Below are 16,361 nucleotides of genomic sequence, written 5' to 3'. Positions count from 1 at the left end.
TGAAATACTGGCCACAAATATCAGCATGAATAAAGGCATAGTACTTATTTATCATTATAATTGTTGTTAATGTAGTATGTTCCATGTATTTTGTAATTTGTATGAATATTTGCTGATGAAAAGTCAGGTTTTCTAGCAAAGGCGCCAGTGTTTTTCCCGAACGTTAATCATATTGTGACTAACAAGGCGTCTGACACTCAGAAGTTTCTTAACTAATAAACCAAGGCCATACAGGTTTTGAATAAAAAGTCTTTCATTTGCTCTTAGGTTTATAACATGCCTTTGGAAAGAAACCAGGATTAAAATAATAAGCAAAATGTGCCACTTTGGTAACATTGGACAATTGTGTATTCATATATTAGAACAATACCAATTTAGGAAGGTAAAGTACAATACTTTTTGCTAAGGGGAAATGTAAATTAAGTAGAGTGTAATTCATCAGCTATCACCCAAATGGAAATAATGTGTGTCGGGGATGGAACAAACTGTTTTAAAGCAAACTGCTAAAAACAGATAAAGAGGAACATTGCTGAATGAGAGCTTTGCAAATTGAACTTTTGATTGTACTAAAGCAGATATTCCAGTTACCTTTTCTAAAAGAAGGTGAATCCTTTTGAGTCAAGATTGCTAGCAGAAAAAACCTTGCAGCTTGCATCTGTTTGTAATACCACATATACCAGCAGCAGTCTAGCTTTTAGAACTTGAAGTTATCTTTCAAGGTACTCAGATTACAAAGAGAATAGTTTTTGTTACTAAGAGTGAAGTGCTTTTGCAAGCAGATTAATCAAACATACTTCAGTTTTACAGGGTTTTTTTTTTTCCCAAGTTACTTCAGTGCATTGGACTTACTGTTCTGTTTAGTATTGCATGAAATCCATCCATATTAAGAATTTCTTAATGTAGTTAAAATTGTTAAATATCTGTACAGCTTTTGTGCATAAAGCATGGATTACTTTTTAAGTTTAGTAGAGGAGCAGAAATGTGTACTATGAAACATTTTCAGTCTGTAAGTTTTAGCTGTTACAACAAACACCTACCAGTACTAATAATGTTGATCATTCTGAATTTCTAGAGTGTGAAATCTTAACAGAATGTCAGTTCTGTAGTAATCATGTGGTAGGTTCTGCATACACAGCATGAATTTTGAGGAGCAACATGGACCTACAGAGAATAAATGTGTTTGGGGTGGTGGTGAAGACAGTTTTTTAGCAGTGTATCTAATCTGATTATTGACTTTAGTATTGTTGCTTACATTACTTTACTCTTGATGATGTCTGATCTTTTCAAGATCCTGAAGGGTCCCGATTGTTTTTAGGGTAGCAGGTACAGCTCCCTGCCAAAAGAACCCTGGACCTTCTAGGGTCAAATCCTGAAGGTGATAATGCTGTGCCTGGCTTAGTTGTTTCACATAACTAAATTCAATAGATAGGCTTTTTAGCCTCCAGTGCTAACAAAAATAAATTAGAGATTTTACTTTGCTGGGGTTTATGTTATTGCAGGTGTTAATTTTGTGGGATGTGGCCTTGTACTCAGAAATACTTTGTTACATCTCGATACAGTGATTTGTGAGGACCCAGTAAGGGTGGATGCTACTCTAAGAACATTCTTACTTTCAAGCAACATATAAATTCTTGTGCTTCCTGTACTACCTACTGGTGGCAATTCACGTTGAGCTGTTGAGTAAATAGATTTCAGTTTGCTCTTTTTCAGTTGATTTTGAGATTTCTTAATTAGTGCTAGTTTTCCCACTTGTTAACAAATCTTCTTTAATATTGTTTTTGCTGTTTAAAATTAATACTGTAATGTTAGACAGAGGGCCCCAGGTGGGAATTATAAATGAATGTATTATACAAACCCAGAAACACTGTGTTCCCTAAAAAGCCAGAAGGATTAATTACAGCATTAAAATTGTTTTACAGTAGAAAACAATACCACAACAGTTTGATGTTCAGAGCTGGCAATTATTTTCAATAAAATACATGCTATCCCTTGTCCTCCCACTTGTGTTCTCTCCCACCATGTTACGAATACAGTAACAACAGTAAAGCTGATGTGCTCTTGTTTTATTAGTGGGTTTCTCCCTCCTTTTAGAATCTGTTTTCTTGTGTACATAGGTGTTGAGGAAACATGAAATAACAGGGGCACTTTATGTTCTGCTTGTGCAATTTTTTAAAGTTATTATGGATTAATTTTATCTAGTTGAGGAATTTGTAGCAACTCTGATCGGCTATGATCTGAACTTGAACACTAGGGAACAATAGTTAAATGGTATTTTGTCATAACTGCTGTTGTATCTGTGTGTGACTTGCCTTGGAGCTTTCTTGCAGCATGATTACTAGGGTTAAGAAACAAAATAGACATTGTACCACTGCTAAAGATCAGGCTGTCAAAGTCACCAGTGAAGCTTTGAAGATGAACATTATACAGCTGACTCATTTTTGTTCTTTTGCAGGCGATGGATGTGGACACACTGTTCTGGGCCATGAAAGTGGAACTCTTGCTTCAATAAACTACCCACAGACCTCTCCCAATAGCACTGTCTGTGAATGGGAAATTCGTGTAAAGCCCGGACAGAGAGTTCAGCTCAAATTTGGGGACTTTGATATTGATGACTCAGATTCTTGTCATTCTAGTTACCTAAGAGTTCACAATGGAATTGGCCCCACCAGGACAGAGATAGGTAGGAGTTATTTCCACTGTTTGAAAGCTGTTGTGTTGTATAGAACTTGAAAGATATTGTTAGCATTTTTGTTACTCTTTTAAGTACCCTTCATTAACCTGCTCTGAGCATAGAGTAACTACTATGTGTATGATATTCAGTTATTTTCTAAAGTCCTGGAAAACTGCTACAATTCAGTTGGATTTTGGGCAGTCTGAGACCTTGCCTGGATATATGCATGCAACATTTTGTACTGTGTGGGCTTTTGAGTCTTCTGAGAAGTGGTGTATATACAGGAATCTCAAACGAGGTAGAGGAAGGAATTTTAGTAATTGTGTAATCGGAGTTGTATTTTTTCCTCAGCCTCTCACTGGGAGAACCCTGCAAAACTTACCTTAACGGAGCATTGTCTGTTCCTCACCACAGTAGAAAAGCAACCATCAGAGATCAGTTTTAGTAAATTTATTAATGATATTATTGCTAGAAAGCACAGCTAACGAAATGTTCTACTATATGCTATAGGGGTCTTTAGTAAAGGGAGAGAGTACAGATGCAACCATAAATATATAAAAATAAAAGTGGTAAACAAAATGGTCTGATGGTCCCTTTCTCTAGTGACTTGCTCATTTCAGGGACTCTGACCATTGCTGCTCAGCAGAAGAGCTCTTGGTCGGGAATGCTGGAATATTTCTTAATCTAATTATTCTTAAGCAATTTCATTTTATTTACTGTGTTATTAAAGTGTATGTAAATGTCTGTCCTTACTTCTTGGCACAATTCCTAGAAATGTACTGAAAAAATGAAGAATAATGATAGAATAAATCTTACTTTTTGTTCATATATACAACAACTGGATGCTAAATACAACACACATCCTATAATAATCTTTGATTCTTCAGGCTCCCAAAGGAGATGCCACTATGATTCTTTCTCAAACAATTCCCTGCAGCTTGGCCAGAGATTTGGTCACCAAGTTCTTGTGAGCAATGGAGAAGGCATTCCAAAATTGTGAAGATCTTCATTTAAAAAAAGGGGGGGGTGCAGGAAGAAAGGTATATATCCTGCCTGAAATGCCTTTCTTTCTGTATGGAAATAGCTCTGGTTTGAGCTGTTCATCTTGGTGATATTGAAAGGATGTCATTCGATAATTGTGTATTTCAAGTATCCCCTGTCTTCTGATAGATGTCCATAGTTTTCTCTGAGAGGACAAATTGAATTTCCTGACTGTATATCATTTTTTTCAAAAATCACTAATCTGCTTCAAGGTGTGTGTAGGGTGTTTAAGATCCTTGTGACTATTTTGCAAAAACTCAAAATGAATTGTCATTTTTCCTTCACTAAAATTAGATTTTATTGTGCAGATTAGTTTTCATTTTTTTCTAAAGCTTTAATCTGTGGAGAGAGAGGTATTTACTTCAGCAGGGTTGTTTTTGTTTAATTCAAATACTGATCCCCCTAAATCGAGTCTTTTTATAAAGAGGCTAGTGGAATGTTAGCTTTCTTAAACCTCTTGTCCAACTATTGCCTAGGTGAGAGTGTCTGAAAATATGTGCTTGGAGCTGTTGAGCCAGACTTGCTCTAAAATAGCAAAACATTGAAGTCCTTAAATGGCAAGGAACGTCCAGTTCTGATAGGTCCATTATTCACTTTTACAAGTGATTTAATGGGATCGAGTAAATTTTCTACTTCATTTGTTTCTCTTGACTTTCAGCTGTTCCCAGCTGATGTGGCAGCACAGTGTGTTGAGTGAATGTGTGTGTTGTTCTGCTCCTAATAAATTAATTCACAGAACAAACAGTGATATTAATAATGACAGATACAGATGATGCAGTTTCTTAAATGTTCATATTTGAAACAACAAGCAATGGAGAAATTAGACAGTGGCTTAAATTTGTTTGGAATAAATTATTTTCTGGATTTATCCTTAGTTTTTAATTCTTTGCATTCAACACTGCTGTTATGATCTAACATTGAAATGCTTCTATTAAATAAAATCTGAAAGTCAGTGATAACAATTTTAACACAAAATGAGTTAAAATTAGCTGCTGAGATTCAAAATTGAGTTGTCAGTGGGTTAGTTCATTGATAAATGGATAAAGTTTCTAATAAAGTTCTCATGGGTTAGCTCTCATTCCAAGTCTTTTGAATATTTGTCAGTAAACCAAAAGAAGATTTAAATCCTTGGTATTAAATTTGCCTGTAGTTTAAATAAGATCTAGAAGCCTTCTGTATCAGATTTCATTGCCATCCCACCAGAATGCAATCTACAGACAGACGGATTTATTTAGTATGTGCCATGTAAGGCCAGATATATAGGAGCAAAAAGCATAAGCTACTGTGGGAGTTCCCTTGCCTCCTGCAGTGTTGCTGTAGCAAAAGGACTATGGGGTCCTTCAATGTGTAAACGCAGGCAAATTAGTAATTTTACATCTCCTGTATATAGCATTGATGGTCATCAGCGCAGTCACATTTTGTCCATTTCTGGTGCCCCCTTTTTAAAAAGTTTGTTGAAGATCTGGAGAGGGGACAGGGAAGAGCCTACCCCCTGAGAGGGCTAGGTATGCTGGTCAATGGTGTAACAAGACTCAGTGGCTGAAAATGAAATAAAAAAAAAAAAAAAGCTAGTTGGAAAAATGATGCAATTTGTCATAATGACTTAGAGCAAAATGTAGGATCATTGTGGAGCCTTGGTAAAAGAGAACTTATTTCTTTATAACTCTTACTGATGACCAGCTTACACAGTGAGTTAAAGTGAGCTTATGTTTGTATAATTTCAGAAATTTCATTAAAATATGTTAAAATAATCTGTTTTCTTTTTTCATTAGAAAATACCCATGTGTTAAAAAAATCAGAATAAGCAACATTTAGAAGACACTGAAGAATGATAGGAATTTGTATTTGTAATTTATTTTAATAGTATTTGAGAGAGCAGTTCACTTTTTAAAGGCATTTAATATGTATTAGCATATTTGTTTACAACTTATTCTCCAGGGCACTGTTAACCCACTCCCTCTACCTTAATATTGTTATTTTCCATAATTCAGAAGAGAGTCTGGCTTCTCTTTTGCTATTCCCAATGTGATATCATTCTTATTATCTGATGGCAAATATGTCAAGTGGTGTTGCAACTCTGATTATCCACTGCAGAATCTTAAATAGGGTTGTAGATGCTTTATATCATTGGGAGCCTGTAGAAGAGAAGATATTTTTCTCTAAACTTGTTAATAAATTTGTTAATAGTTTGTTATAGTTCCTAGTTAGTAGGATTGGAGACCTCCATATTGACTTGGGTCTGTTTAACAGCCATCTATCCAACTGATGTCAAATCTTTTGGTAGTAATTCTAAGGCTTTATAGGCAGATATTGTCAAATCTGCAGATTCCAGCTTCCCACTTTGAAATGCATTATTTCTAGTCTTTTTGGATGGCAAGAGAAGTATCCAGATGCAAAACAAGTGCAAGCTGGTACAGCCTTTTCTTTTTTTTTTAAAGTTGGTTCCAGTATCTCTCTTAGGTTTTCTGGGTGCAGCAAAATGGAAAATTAACCATTTGACAGTTTATAATAATGGTACTCAGATATGACTCTATGTTAATGCTGAAGTGCAATGAATGGTGCTTGCTGTTGTCCAAAATTAAGAAAAGCGGTTGACAGAAACCCTGAAACAGTAAACAAGGAAGAACCACCCCACCAGCTGAGGCAAGAGTAAGGGGCTTTTTCTCATGCACTTCTGTAGAGGATTCTTGTTGCCCTAACTTGGTCCTTTTCCTTAACAGCTTTCTCGTGGTCTTTGAAAAACTAAATGTGAGGGCTATGCATAGATAGGTAAGGTCACATTTATTTGCAAGTGTTTAAAGGTGTGAGAGGCTCTTACCTGTTGATGGTGACAAAATAAATATGGTACCTGTAATCTGCTATTTGCTTTGAATGCACGCTGACTGCATTCCTTAGTATCATGTACATGGATTAGTTTTCAACTATACAGTAGGAGTAATGTGAGTTTACATTGCACATGAAAAAGAGATGTTTATTACATATGTTGTTTTGTGTGTGTGTCCCTCCCTCAGGAAAATACTGTGGGTTTGGCTTTCAGATGGATGGTTTAATTAAATCGAAAAGTAATGAAGTCACAGTACAGTTCATGAGTGGAACACACACTTCTGGGCGAGGATTTCTTGCGTCTTATTCAACCACTGACAAGTCAGGTATTTATCTGATTCTGTTCTCACAAATTGACCCCAGTCCTGTGTTCTCAGAAATTAGCTTCTAATTGAAGGATTTTAAAGCAGTCTTCCTAATACTTCTGCCAAGGAAACTGAACGATTAAGTTACTGTTTAAGTTACTGTAGTTTAAGAAACTGATATCAAGGCTTTCCCTGGGTAACAAAGTAAGAATCACAGTCAGCTGTTATGAATGAAACAGCTGTCTGGATAAAGGATGAAATACATTTATTCAGAATATAATAATCAAGACAGCAGACAATTCTGAAAAGTTTTCTTATGGGACATGTGTATATCTTATACAAAGCCACCTCATGGAAAATTTTATTTCATTAACAGTTTCCTATATTCCTGCAACTCTTTAGTTATATGATCTGCTCACTGCTTTTTAGTTTTCTTTGCCATTTCGGGTTTTTTCCCCATGTTTTTGGTGACTCTAGCCTTTAGAAGAAGCTACTGTATTTGTTCTGCATCTCTTTCCACTGATTGTAAGCATGAATAACTTACACAGTCCGTAAAGAAACAAAGGATTGCCAGCAATTGCTTTGCAAGGCACAGAGTTTGAGAAAACCCTTGCTAGAAATAGCTCTAAAAAGAATAGATGAAGAATTTCCATTTTTAATGTTAATTATGTGGGTTTTCTGATGTTTTTCTCTGTATTTTGGACTTAACAGTCTGTGCTGATACAAAACAGATAGAACCATAAAATTTGAGGTATCAGTCATGAGTGCCAGTAACATGGCACTCTGTTCCCTGTGCTGCCCATTTTCATTGCTGCAGGACTGCTAAATGCTTAAAACTGAGGCCTGTTTGATTAGCATATTAATTTACTTTTCTGTTTCTTGTGAAAATAGTGTATGTTTGTTGCCTTCATAGGTTCTACAATGCATTGCTGTACATGAAAATTAAGCTCCACAAAAGTTTGTGGAGTGTTTGCAGTGCTTCTTTTCTTGTCAATACAATATTCTCAGTGGGTTTCCCAGTTACTCAGACAGATTATCAAGGTTCTACTGTAATACAAAATCTATTGCAATGATATTGTTTCATAAAAATATGTTTTTTCATTCTGAGACTTTTGGTTGAGCCAGAAAGGCTCAGATGTATGATTTTTGTACACTTTTTAAAATCAGACTCAGACTTGTTGTCTTTATCATCCTCTTGACCTGACATTTTTTCTTTCCAGACCTAATTACCTGTTTAGACAACGCAAGTCACTTTTCTGAACCAGAATTCAAGTAAGACTGTTTTAACAACATTCTCCTCCTCCTCTCTACTGAAGTCACTGTAATGCTTCTTGTTCACTCTGTTACTTATACCTGATGCATTTTGAAAGCTGGCTGTCCAGAAGACTTAAGAAACAAAGTAATTAGGATTAGAGCTGAATAATTTTGACATTTGCGCTCCTTCTTCCTCCCTCTCTCCCATTTTGTTACCTTATGTGCGGTATGCGGTAGAATCTCATTAATTTGCACAAACACATAGAAGCTGTTAGAGTATCTTATTCCCATAGAAGGAATATTGCTTTTACAAACATGTATTATAGCATGTATGCACCTTAAATACTGAAATTCATATTACAGTTCTCAAAGGAACACTGAACTGTGAAATGGCTTAAAAAATGACAAACCCATCTCACAGTTTGATGTGAATTAATGAGGTTCTGTAGAGACATAAAATGCTGTTATTTCTGATAAAGGAAACATGGTCATTTCCCTGTTTTCTCCTTCCCCACTTCCATATAAAGTAAGGGCAGTGTTTAAAGCTGCAGACTATTATGAAGTCTGTAAACTTAACGTTTTGGAGAGCTTAAGTCCTGGCATCATGAAACCTTTCAAGGTGCAACCTTTGCATTTCTCTTTCATTTTCCCAAGCTCCAAAACAGGACTCTCATTGTAGGGTTCTGCCCTTACTCGACATGTGCTGCAGTCTGCAGATCCCACCACTTCCATGGGACCTGCAGCATCTTTCAGTTATTGAATTGCAGTGAAAAATGTTGACAGCTCACTTTTGAATCTTTAAGATTTAATAGTTTCTGTATGCGCAGTATAAAATAGCACTAGAATGTGAACGTGGGCTTGCACCAGAGGTGCAGATGTCTTTCCACGAGATAGTGGTATAAATTAAATTTGGTCGTTCTTTTATGATCAAAGCATTGCCAGAAGCTATTATAACATAGCATTACTTTTCAGATGCACTATTTAAAAAAATGCAGAATGTGTAGATATAGAAGTCTTAATTCATAAAATAAATTTACAAATATTGGTACTTATACATGTGTTTGCTTTATTCATTTACTACATTCAAACTGGAACTGTCTGTTTCAGCTGAGATATTTTTTAACTGTCTTCTCAAAGGCCTGTTCTCCTGTTGTGTACTTCTCTTCCTGAATATGTTTTTGTCTGTTTTGATATCTGTCTTGAATTAGGATATATTATCGCATAGTGGTATACGAATGATAACATAGTGTATAGCAAATCAAAAAATGCTGCCTCCTTTAAAAAAAATTTTATGAAAATTTTTATTAATATCTTGACTTGATATTTTTTTCTCTTCCAGTAAGTATTGTCCAGCTGGATGTGTGATTCCTTTTGCTGATATTTCTGGGACTATTCCCCATGGATACAGAGATGTAAGTAAACTTAATAATATGGGCTCATGTGAATTTTGGTAAAAATGCGTATATGATTGAAATTATAGGTATCTGCATTAGCTCTGCTGCCTTGGTTCTGGAAGCTGTACCCCTTAAAGTGAATAGCGTGCTACTAACTTTTTGCACAGCTGCTAAATGTCTGGCTCTTCAGATGCGGCCACTTCCAAGAAGTGGCGTAGCATACTAGAGACTCAAACATTTTTGCAAAGTCTGCTGAGAAAGGTGGATCACCAAAATATTCTTTCATGCTTCCCATTCTGTTTTTGTTGGCTTTCTCAAGTGCGTAAAGGTCACGTTTATAAAGAAAAAGCCAGTTTTTTAATGGTGTCCTCTAATTTCTGACGCCCTAATACCTCTCTACACAAAGCCTGTCTGTGATTGTTTAATTTATTATCACAAAATGAGATATAAAATACACTCAGCAGTTATAAAATTGGTTACAAAACAAAACAGGAGAGTTAGTATTGTAAAATGAATAGTTTTATAAACTGGCAGGTAACACCTTTAGAAATGTTCTGTTTACTTAGAACTCTGCAAATGCAAATTTTTGCCACTACTTTTCAGATGTAAGCTTTTGTAACTGAATTAACATATCTGCCATAGGACTGGAAGTTGTTTGCTCTGTTTATTTTTAAGCAATTATCATTTTGCTATTAAATTAATTAAATTAAACCTATGTGTCTACTTGTCTTAAAATATTATTTTAATAAGCAGTTAGCTTGAGTACAAATGAAAGACAAAATAAAAATTTTAGTAAGCCAGGATTTTTAATATTTAACATGAACTGATTTTCTTTTCTCAAATATCTGTTAATCCTAGGCCCAGATGCAATACTGCCACCGCATATGATATATGTGCTGGCCCACAGTGACTCCTCCCTAAGTGGCAGTCAGATAATTGTTGTGCCTATCAATAAGATGAAGTCGATTCTCTGCCTAACAGGTTTGCAGCATCTGTAGGAGTTCTGCTTGTTGGGAGTTTTTTCTCGAAATCTGGAAAAACTTGTTTCTGTGGAAGAAAAAGGAAGTTTGGGGAAACAAATCCTCTGGGACTTTCTCTTTGCATACTTTATTGCTCTGAATAGAAGGCAGAGAATTTCCCAGAAATCAAGTTGTGGAGAAGGAAACAAAATTGTCCTTCACTTTAGACAAAGTTTCAGGTAGAGATTTCGCTTGCAGGCCTTTCTAATGATCTGAGCTGCTTGCTGGTTTAAAAATACCCTAAACCTTGATTCATTTGTGTGTGATCCTGACGCCCACAAGCGTTGGGGACTTGGAGCGCTCATTGCTGACATCTTCTGGTGTGCGGGGAGGAGACCTCCACCAACTGCAGAATCCCTTGCTCTTTCCAAGCAGAAGTAGGAAGGGAAGGGGAGCTGAATGGATGAGCCAGACCTAATTACATTTATTGGGAATCCTTTGGGATATTTTGGGGATGGGGAACAGAGAGGAGAATTACCTTTGGAAAAGTCTCGGCAAGCAGTTCTTTTCCCCAGTGTGCCTGGGACATAGGGCCATCCTGGGCTGCTGCACCATGCAATTGTTTCTCAAGGAGCCACAGTGGAGAAGGTTGTTCTGTTTTTGAAGTAATATGAGAAAGAAATGCATCCATGAAGTCTCCCGTTTGTAAAATGGACCTGCTGATTTCCCTCTAAACAAACTGAAGTATTGTGGTGAGGCTGAATAGCAGCCAGTGGACTGGTTGGTAGAGCAGTGCAGCAAACATGCCTAGCAGTAAGAGCTAGCAGCAGACATGGTTTGGGGCAGGAACTATTAAATGAAAATCTGCAGTTGCCATCTGTTGTTTACTGGCTTGGGTAAGTCAGGGCTGGGATACCCCAGTAGTAATAAAAAGCTAAATATGGCTACTGGAAGGTATGTGGGGGATACCCAGATGGCCCTTCACAGATAACTCAATCCTGCTAGAGCTTTTAAAATTCTTCTGGTTGGCACCAGTCCTGGTGTGAGCGAGGGGCCTCAGAGTCACTGTGTATCTCTGTGTACTCCAGTGCTGCACAGTGCAGGAGTGCCTGATAACAGCTGTGTATCTCCCTGCTGCGCTGCGGGTAGCCACAATCCTCCAGGAAACGCGGTGCAGGCAGTGCAGGGACACCCCTGTGATTCTGCGCAGTCACCCGTCGCAGGGACAGGTGCAAAGCGAGGGCTACTAAGCCTTTTTGTAACTGGACCGTCTCTCTGCTCCTCGGCACACAACTTCTCTGCCAAGCCTGTTTGGGCCGGAAGGACTTGCTTTCGCGCTGGAGAAGGCCTCCTGGGCTAGTTTTGGTCCAGGAGGCAGCAGAGCTCGTTCTGTGCTGTGATCGAATGCCTTGGAGTAGTGAGCCACTTCTGCTCTCTGTGGCACAGCTAGCTGGCAAGCCAGGGAAACCAGTCATAGATGACTGAGTGTTAAATGATGTTTTATTCTGTTGTGAGCCTATTTAAGCTTGTTTAATTTGTGGAGAAATGTTGGAGAAAATAATGCTGCAGTAGTGCTTAAAATATATTCTTTTTTTTTTTGCTATTTTTGCTCTAGCCTTGTTATAGGTTTGAGGGCCTGTTCTAAAACACTTAAAGATTAAGCAGTAAACGTTGACTTGCAGGGTTAAGTCTGTCTTTTGTCTGGGCAGAAAAAGTGCAAGTGTGACTATACCACGTGTGTTAGCAGATCTGGACTAACAATCTTCTGGGGGAGAAGGGAGGAACAGGGTGTCCTGCAAAAAGGCTTTGAGTGACTGATCTCAACTGGCGTGTACAACATAGGTAATAGGAATCCTTCGAACAAATTTTATTCACATATTATTGTGCATTTATATGGGTCAGAATGGTTATACCATGTTCAACTGTGAGTTAAAACAAGAAATACAACCCATCAGCTAAACTTCGGAAAATCAGCAATGCATCAGTCCTTAATCATGAGATAATGAATTTTCAGTGTGCTTTCTATTAAAAGATTTTCTGTGTATGTATGCACTGTGCTTCTGTTGTCTGGTGTAAAAGATCTTTGTAAGGTGAAAATCAGTACCTGACTTCTTCAGACTTGTTCACCTTGCTGTTTGCTTATGCCTATCTGACCATAGGTGCTACATTCCAGGTACGTCTGGGCTAGGTAGCAGTGAAATGTAAAAGCTGCATATTGTGTTTTTATAAATTCCATAATAAAATGAAGATAAATAGTTTCTAAATAACAGGAACACAATTAAATAAGAACAGTTTCTTTATGGAATAATAAGAACAAAGACTATGACTGCACAATTTAGTATTAACAATATACAATGTACAGTGTAGTATTTATTTATAATTATTTATTTACAATGTAGTATTACATTTTTCTTCTTCCCTCTTCAAGTCCTCATCACTTTGCATGGCTGGTGTTCATGCAGGCGTTGTGTCAAATACTCTGGGTGGCCAAATTAATGTTGTAATCAGCAAAGGCATTCCGTATTATGAAGGCTCTCTGGCTAACAATGTCACGTCAAAAGTGTAAGTGTATTTCTTATGTCCTCCTTACCTTTAGCACTGTAGACCTTGGCAACATCTGATCTTGGGAGTCATTTCAATTAGTGGAGCTGCCTGTTCCATGGGCAGATTCTGTTCTGTAAGGTCCTCATGTTGCTCTCTTGCTGTGGTATGATTAGCAGTTTGTTTGTTTGTTTGTTTTTTTAACCTCTAGACCATAAAGATTCATCTACAAGGAGTTTTATCTTCCAAAATACAGGTGTGAGCATCAACTCTGAACTGTCTGTGGAAAACAATAATTTGAATGCAACTTACAGTCCAGTTTCTTTTTCCTAGTTTGTCATTCCTAGCTCATTTTTTATTTTAATGATACTCTCATTCCCTTTCTATAAAAAGAAGGGAAAAACAGATATATAAGGTGGATAATATTTTTCTCGTAGAACTTTGAATTTCACAGGATAGTACTGCACAGTGCTAATCTTGTCTTCTTGTCAGAACAATGTGCATGGAATCTTTTTGAGGGAAAAGGGGGAGAGGACGTTTGTTTTTTTTCCAAACCTGTAGTGTAGTCCAATCCGAAATGTAGGAATTATTCAGCACTGTATCCCTGTCTTTTTTACGAAACCCTAAAAAAAAAAAAAAAAAAAGGCGGTAAGTAATAACTGCTATGTTTTGGTAGTGACACTGGTGTTAGGAATCTGATACACAAAGGTCACTTGCCCTTGGTCATCTCTACTAAATTAGAGTGCAGTTTTGTCCTGAGAGTCCTGACATGAGGTTGGGGAGCTCAGTCAGTGTTAGGAACAGGCTGTGTGCATTTGTGGGGAAACTCACTTTGGGAAATGGTTAGATGAAATCTGAATAATGAGTAACAGATTCTTGGGGATTTTGGAAATATCAATACATCATATTTTGGAGATGGTGGAAATTTCTGAGGGTTTGAATACAATGTTTTTGGAAAATCAAAAGCTTGAATTTTTTTTCCCTTGGTCTTTCTCCAAAATTGAAGCATAAGAGCTTTAGTTGAAATACAGGAACTTCCAAAACAGCGCTTGCATTCCAATTAATATATTGTTGTTTCCATGGTAGCTGCGTGTGGATGTTTGGAAGAAGGATATTGTGCAAGGGAAATCAGTGTAACTTGACATTTTATCTCAGAAGCCCCAGGAATGAAAGTGATCTAAGGAGACTGATTCTTGTTTCTATTGTTAGCTTAACTTAAGCGAAGCATTTTAATGAACCTCTTATATATTTTGCTGGGTGGATGTTTGTTTGAAAGCCTTTAATACGGATCGTATCTCTCAACTAGATTTCAGGTGAAAAGGGATTTGCATTTAAAGTGCTGCAACTTGGTAATGGGAAGTGTTACTTTAACCATGACGCAGTGCTTATTTGGGCATATGTGCATAGGTTTCAATGGCAAAGAGATAAGAAAAATAAATGAGGAACAGTGTGTTTCAGTTTTGCCCACTGCCTACCACAAAACCCAGCTTCTTTTGTTCTCTGTAGGGGACCATTATCTACGAGTCTCTTCACATTTAAGACAAGCGGTAAGCATGATCACATGTACTACACGTTGTTATTTTTGTACAAATATTCTGAGTAGAAATAAGTGTGCATGTGTTTTATTTCTTAATTTTTGTCCTGGTTAGTGAGTTTTCTTTTATGGCATTCCTCAGTAATGTATATATTTTTAATTTACTGGCTTGTTTTGATGACTAGTTTGCCCAGTGCTTCATGTATACATAAACGAATACAGTATTTAATACTTAAGTTTGATGATTTTATTCAACTGCTTATAGTCAGATACCTGTTTGTTGTGCTAAGTTAATGCTCTCCCTGTATATATTTAAGACATTTTAAAATCTGCTTTCTCAGGCATATGGAATGGTTGTCCTGCCAGTTGTCTTTTAAAATCTTTTCCTGCTTACTAGTATGTAGTAAGCTTTGCTCATCTGCAGAAAGATTCTTTCATGTTTTGTTCTTGTATTATTATCTGGTTTAAAGTGACTTTACTTCCATACTTTAAATGCACTGGTAAAGCAGAGTTTGGCACATACTAGTTGCTCTTTTTTTGTAACAACAGTGTATTCTAGGGTGTTTTTTTTCTTTCTGTTTTTACTCTGTACAGTTTCTTTGTTATCTCTTAGGAAAGCTAGCAGAAAAGCCAAAATGATTCCTCAACTTCCTTTTTCCTCTCTTACATTTTTTTTCACCTGTACTTGTGTTCTTTGTGATTTTTCTTGGTTGCCATCTTGTTTTGCAATTGTGTATCACGTTGCTACTCAGTATAACGTGTTGCCCCTTTTTAAAGCTTTACTACTTTCCATGGTTTTATTTTGAATTGATTATCGTCTTTCCAGATGAATTAGCTGTAGTTTTTTAAAAGGAAACTAGCTTTTCTATAGATGGCTTTAAATGTCATCTTTGAGTGAATGTTAGAAATACCATGAAAATAGTGGCTTTTCCTTAGTCCCGTAACTACTGCCATTTTAATAACAATCCCCCCAAAAATTTAACAAAAGCAGTGGGTAAGGATAATGTAAATATGGAAAATCATATACATTGCTCCCCCCCCAAAGTAAACAAATGCGTTGCCTAATGTATCAGTAAAGGTCAGTCATGCTGCATGGGGAGATAAAGGCAGGAAGCTGATGAGTTTGAGTGTTTTGAGATGAAAATTAATACAACTGAGCAAAAATTAGAAAATACAATGCACATAATATTCCAGTAATCTCTCTCCCAGACCTCTGCAAGAGCTGGAACAAGGAATTGCATGTCTGGTAACCTTATGACTAGAGAGAGTATTAAACAGCGATCAGGGAACTACAGACACATTAGTTGGTCGGGGTGGGGGGGTTGTCTTCAAAATGCGTTCTGATAATACTTACAAAAGTAATTAAATGGCCTGGAAATATGAAGAAATAGGACAAAATGGCATATGGCTTTTCCCAAAGGCCCACTGTGAAAGCTAACATCTTTTTCTGATAACTAATTTTTCAACAAGGGAAGTGCTGATCTAGGTTATCTGGATTTCAGTGAAACATTTGAGAAATTACTGAATAAGCTAGAGACAAGATGTAGATTAAAATGTGTGTAGTTGGGTGGGTCAGAAGTTAGCTGAAGGACAAAAAGAGCTGTGTATTGTGCTTAAATGAGGATTATCTGACTGTGGTGAAGTTACTAGCGCAGTTCTTCCAGAGGAGTTGATTGCATGACTTGGCACGAAAGGAAGGAGTGTGTTACTAATGTCAGAGGTGTGGTCAGCACAGAGGAAGATGAAACTTTTGTACAGGAAGACCTGACTGACTTGGAGACTCAAGTAACAGAAATTAGTGGAAGAGTCATAGAGCAAAAAGTACTAGGTCAGGTACCT

General features: G+C 37.0%; 1 protein-coding gene across 1 annotated transcript in view; it reads left to right on the top strand.

Annotated features, from left to right (window-relative positions):
• Nucleotides 1-16,361, top strand: part of DCBLD2 (discoidin, CUB and LCCL domain containing 2) — a 47,986-nt gene that overhangs the window by 15,712 nt on the left and 15,913 nt on the right. Inside the window, exons 2-7 of the mRNA XM_067301397.1 lie at nucleotides 2,453-2,680; nucleotides 6,724-6,861; nucleotides 8,061-8,112; nucleotides 9,434-9,506; nucleotides 12,876-13,009; nucleotides 14,495-14,535. Coding sequence (XP_067157498.1) covers nucleotides 2,453-2,680; nucleotides 6,724-6,861; nucleotides 8,061-8,112; nucleotides 9,434-9,506; nucleotides 12,876-13,009; nucleotides 14,495-14,535 — 666 coding nt within the window. The remainder of the gene's footprint in view (nucleotides 1-2,452; nucleotides 2,681-6,723; nucleotides 6,862-8,060; nucleotides 8,113-9,433; nucleotides 9,507-12,875; nucleotides 13,010-14,494; nucleotides 14,536-16,361) is intronic.

The sequence above is a fragment of the Apteryx mantelli genome, chromosome 1 (assembly GCF_036417845.1).
Source record: "Apteryx mantelli isolate bAptMan1 chromosome 1, bAptMan1.hap1, whole genome shotgun sequence".
Classification (NCBI taxonomy): domain Eukaryota; kingdom Metazoa; phylum Chordata; class Aves; order Apterygiformes; family Apterygidae; genus Apteryx; species Apteryx mantelli.
This window is presented reverse-complemented; position numbering and strand designations above follow the sequence as displayed.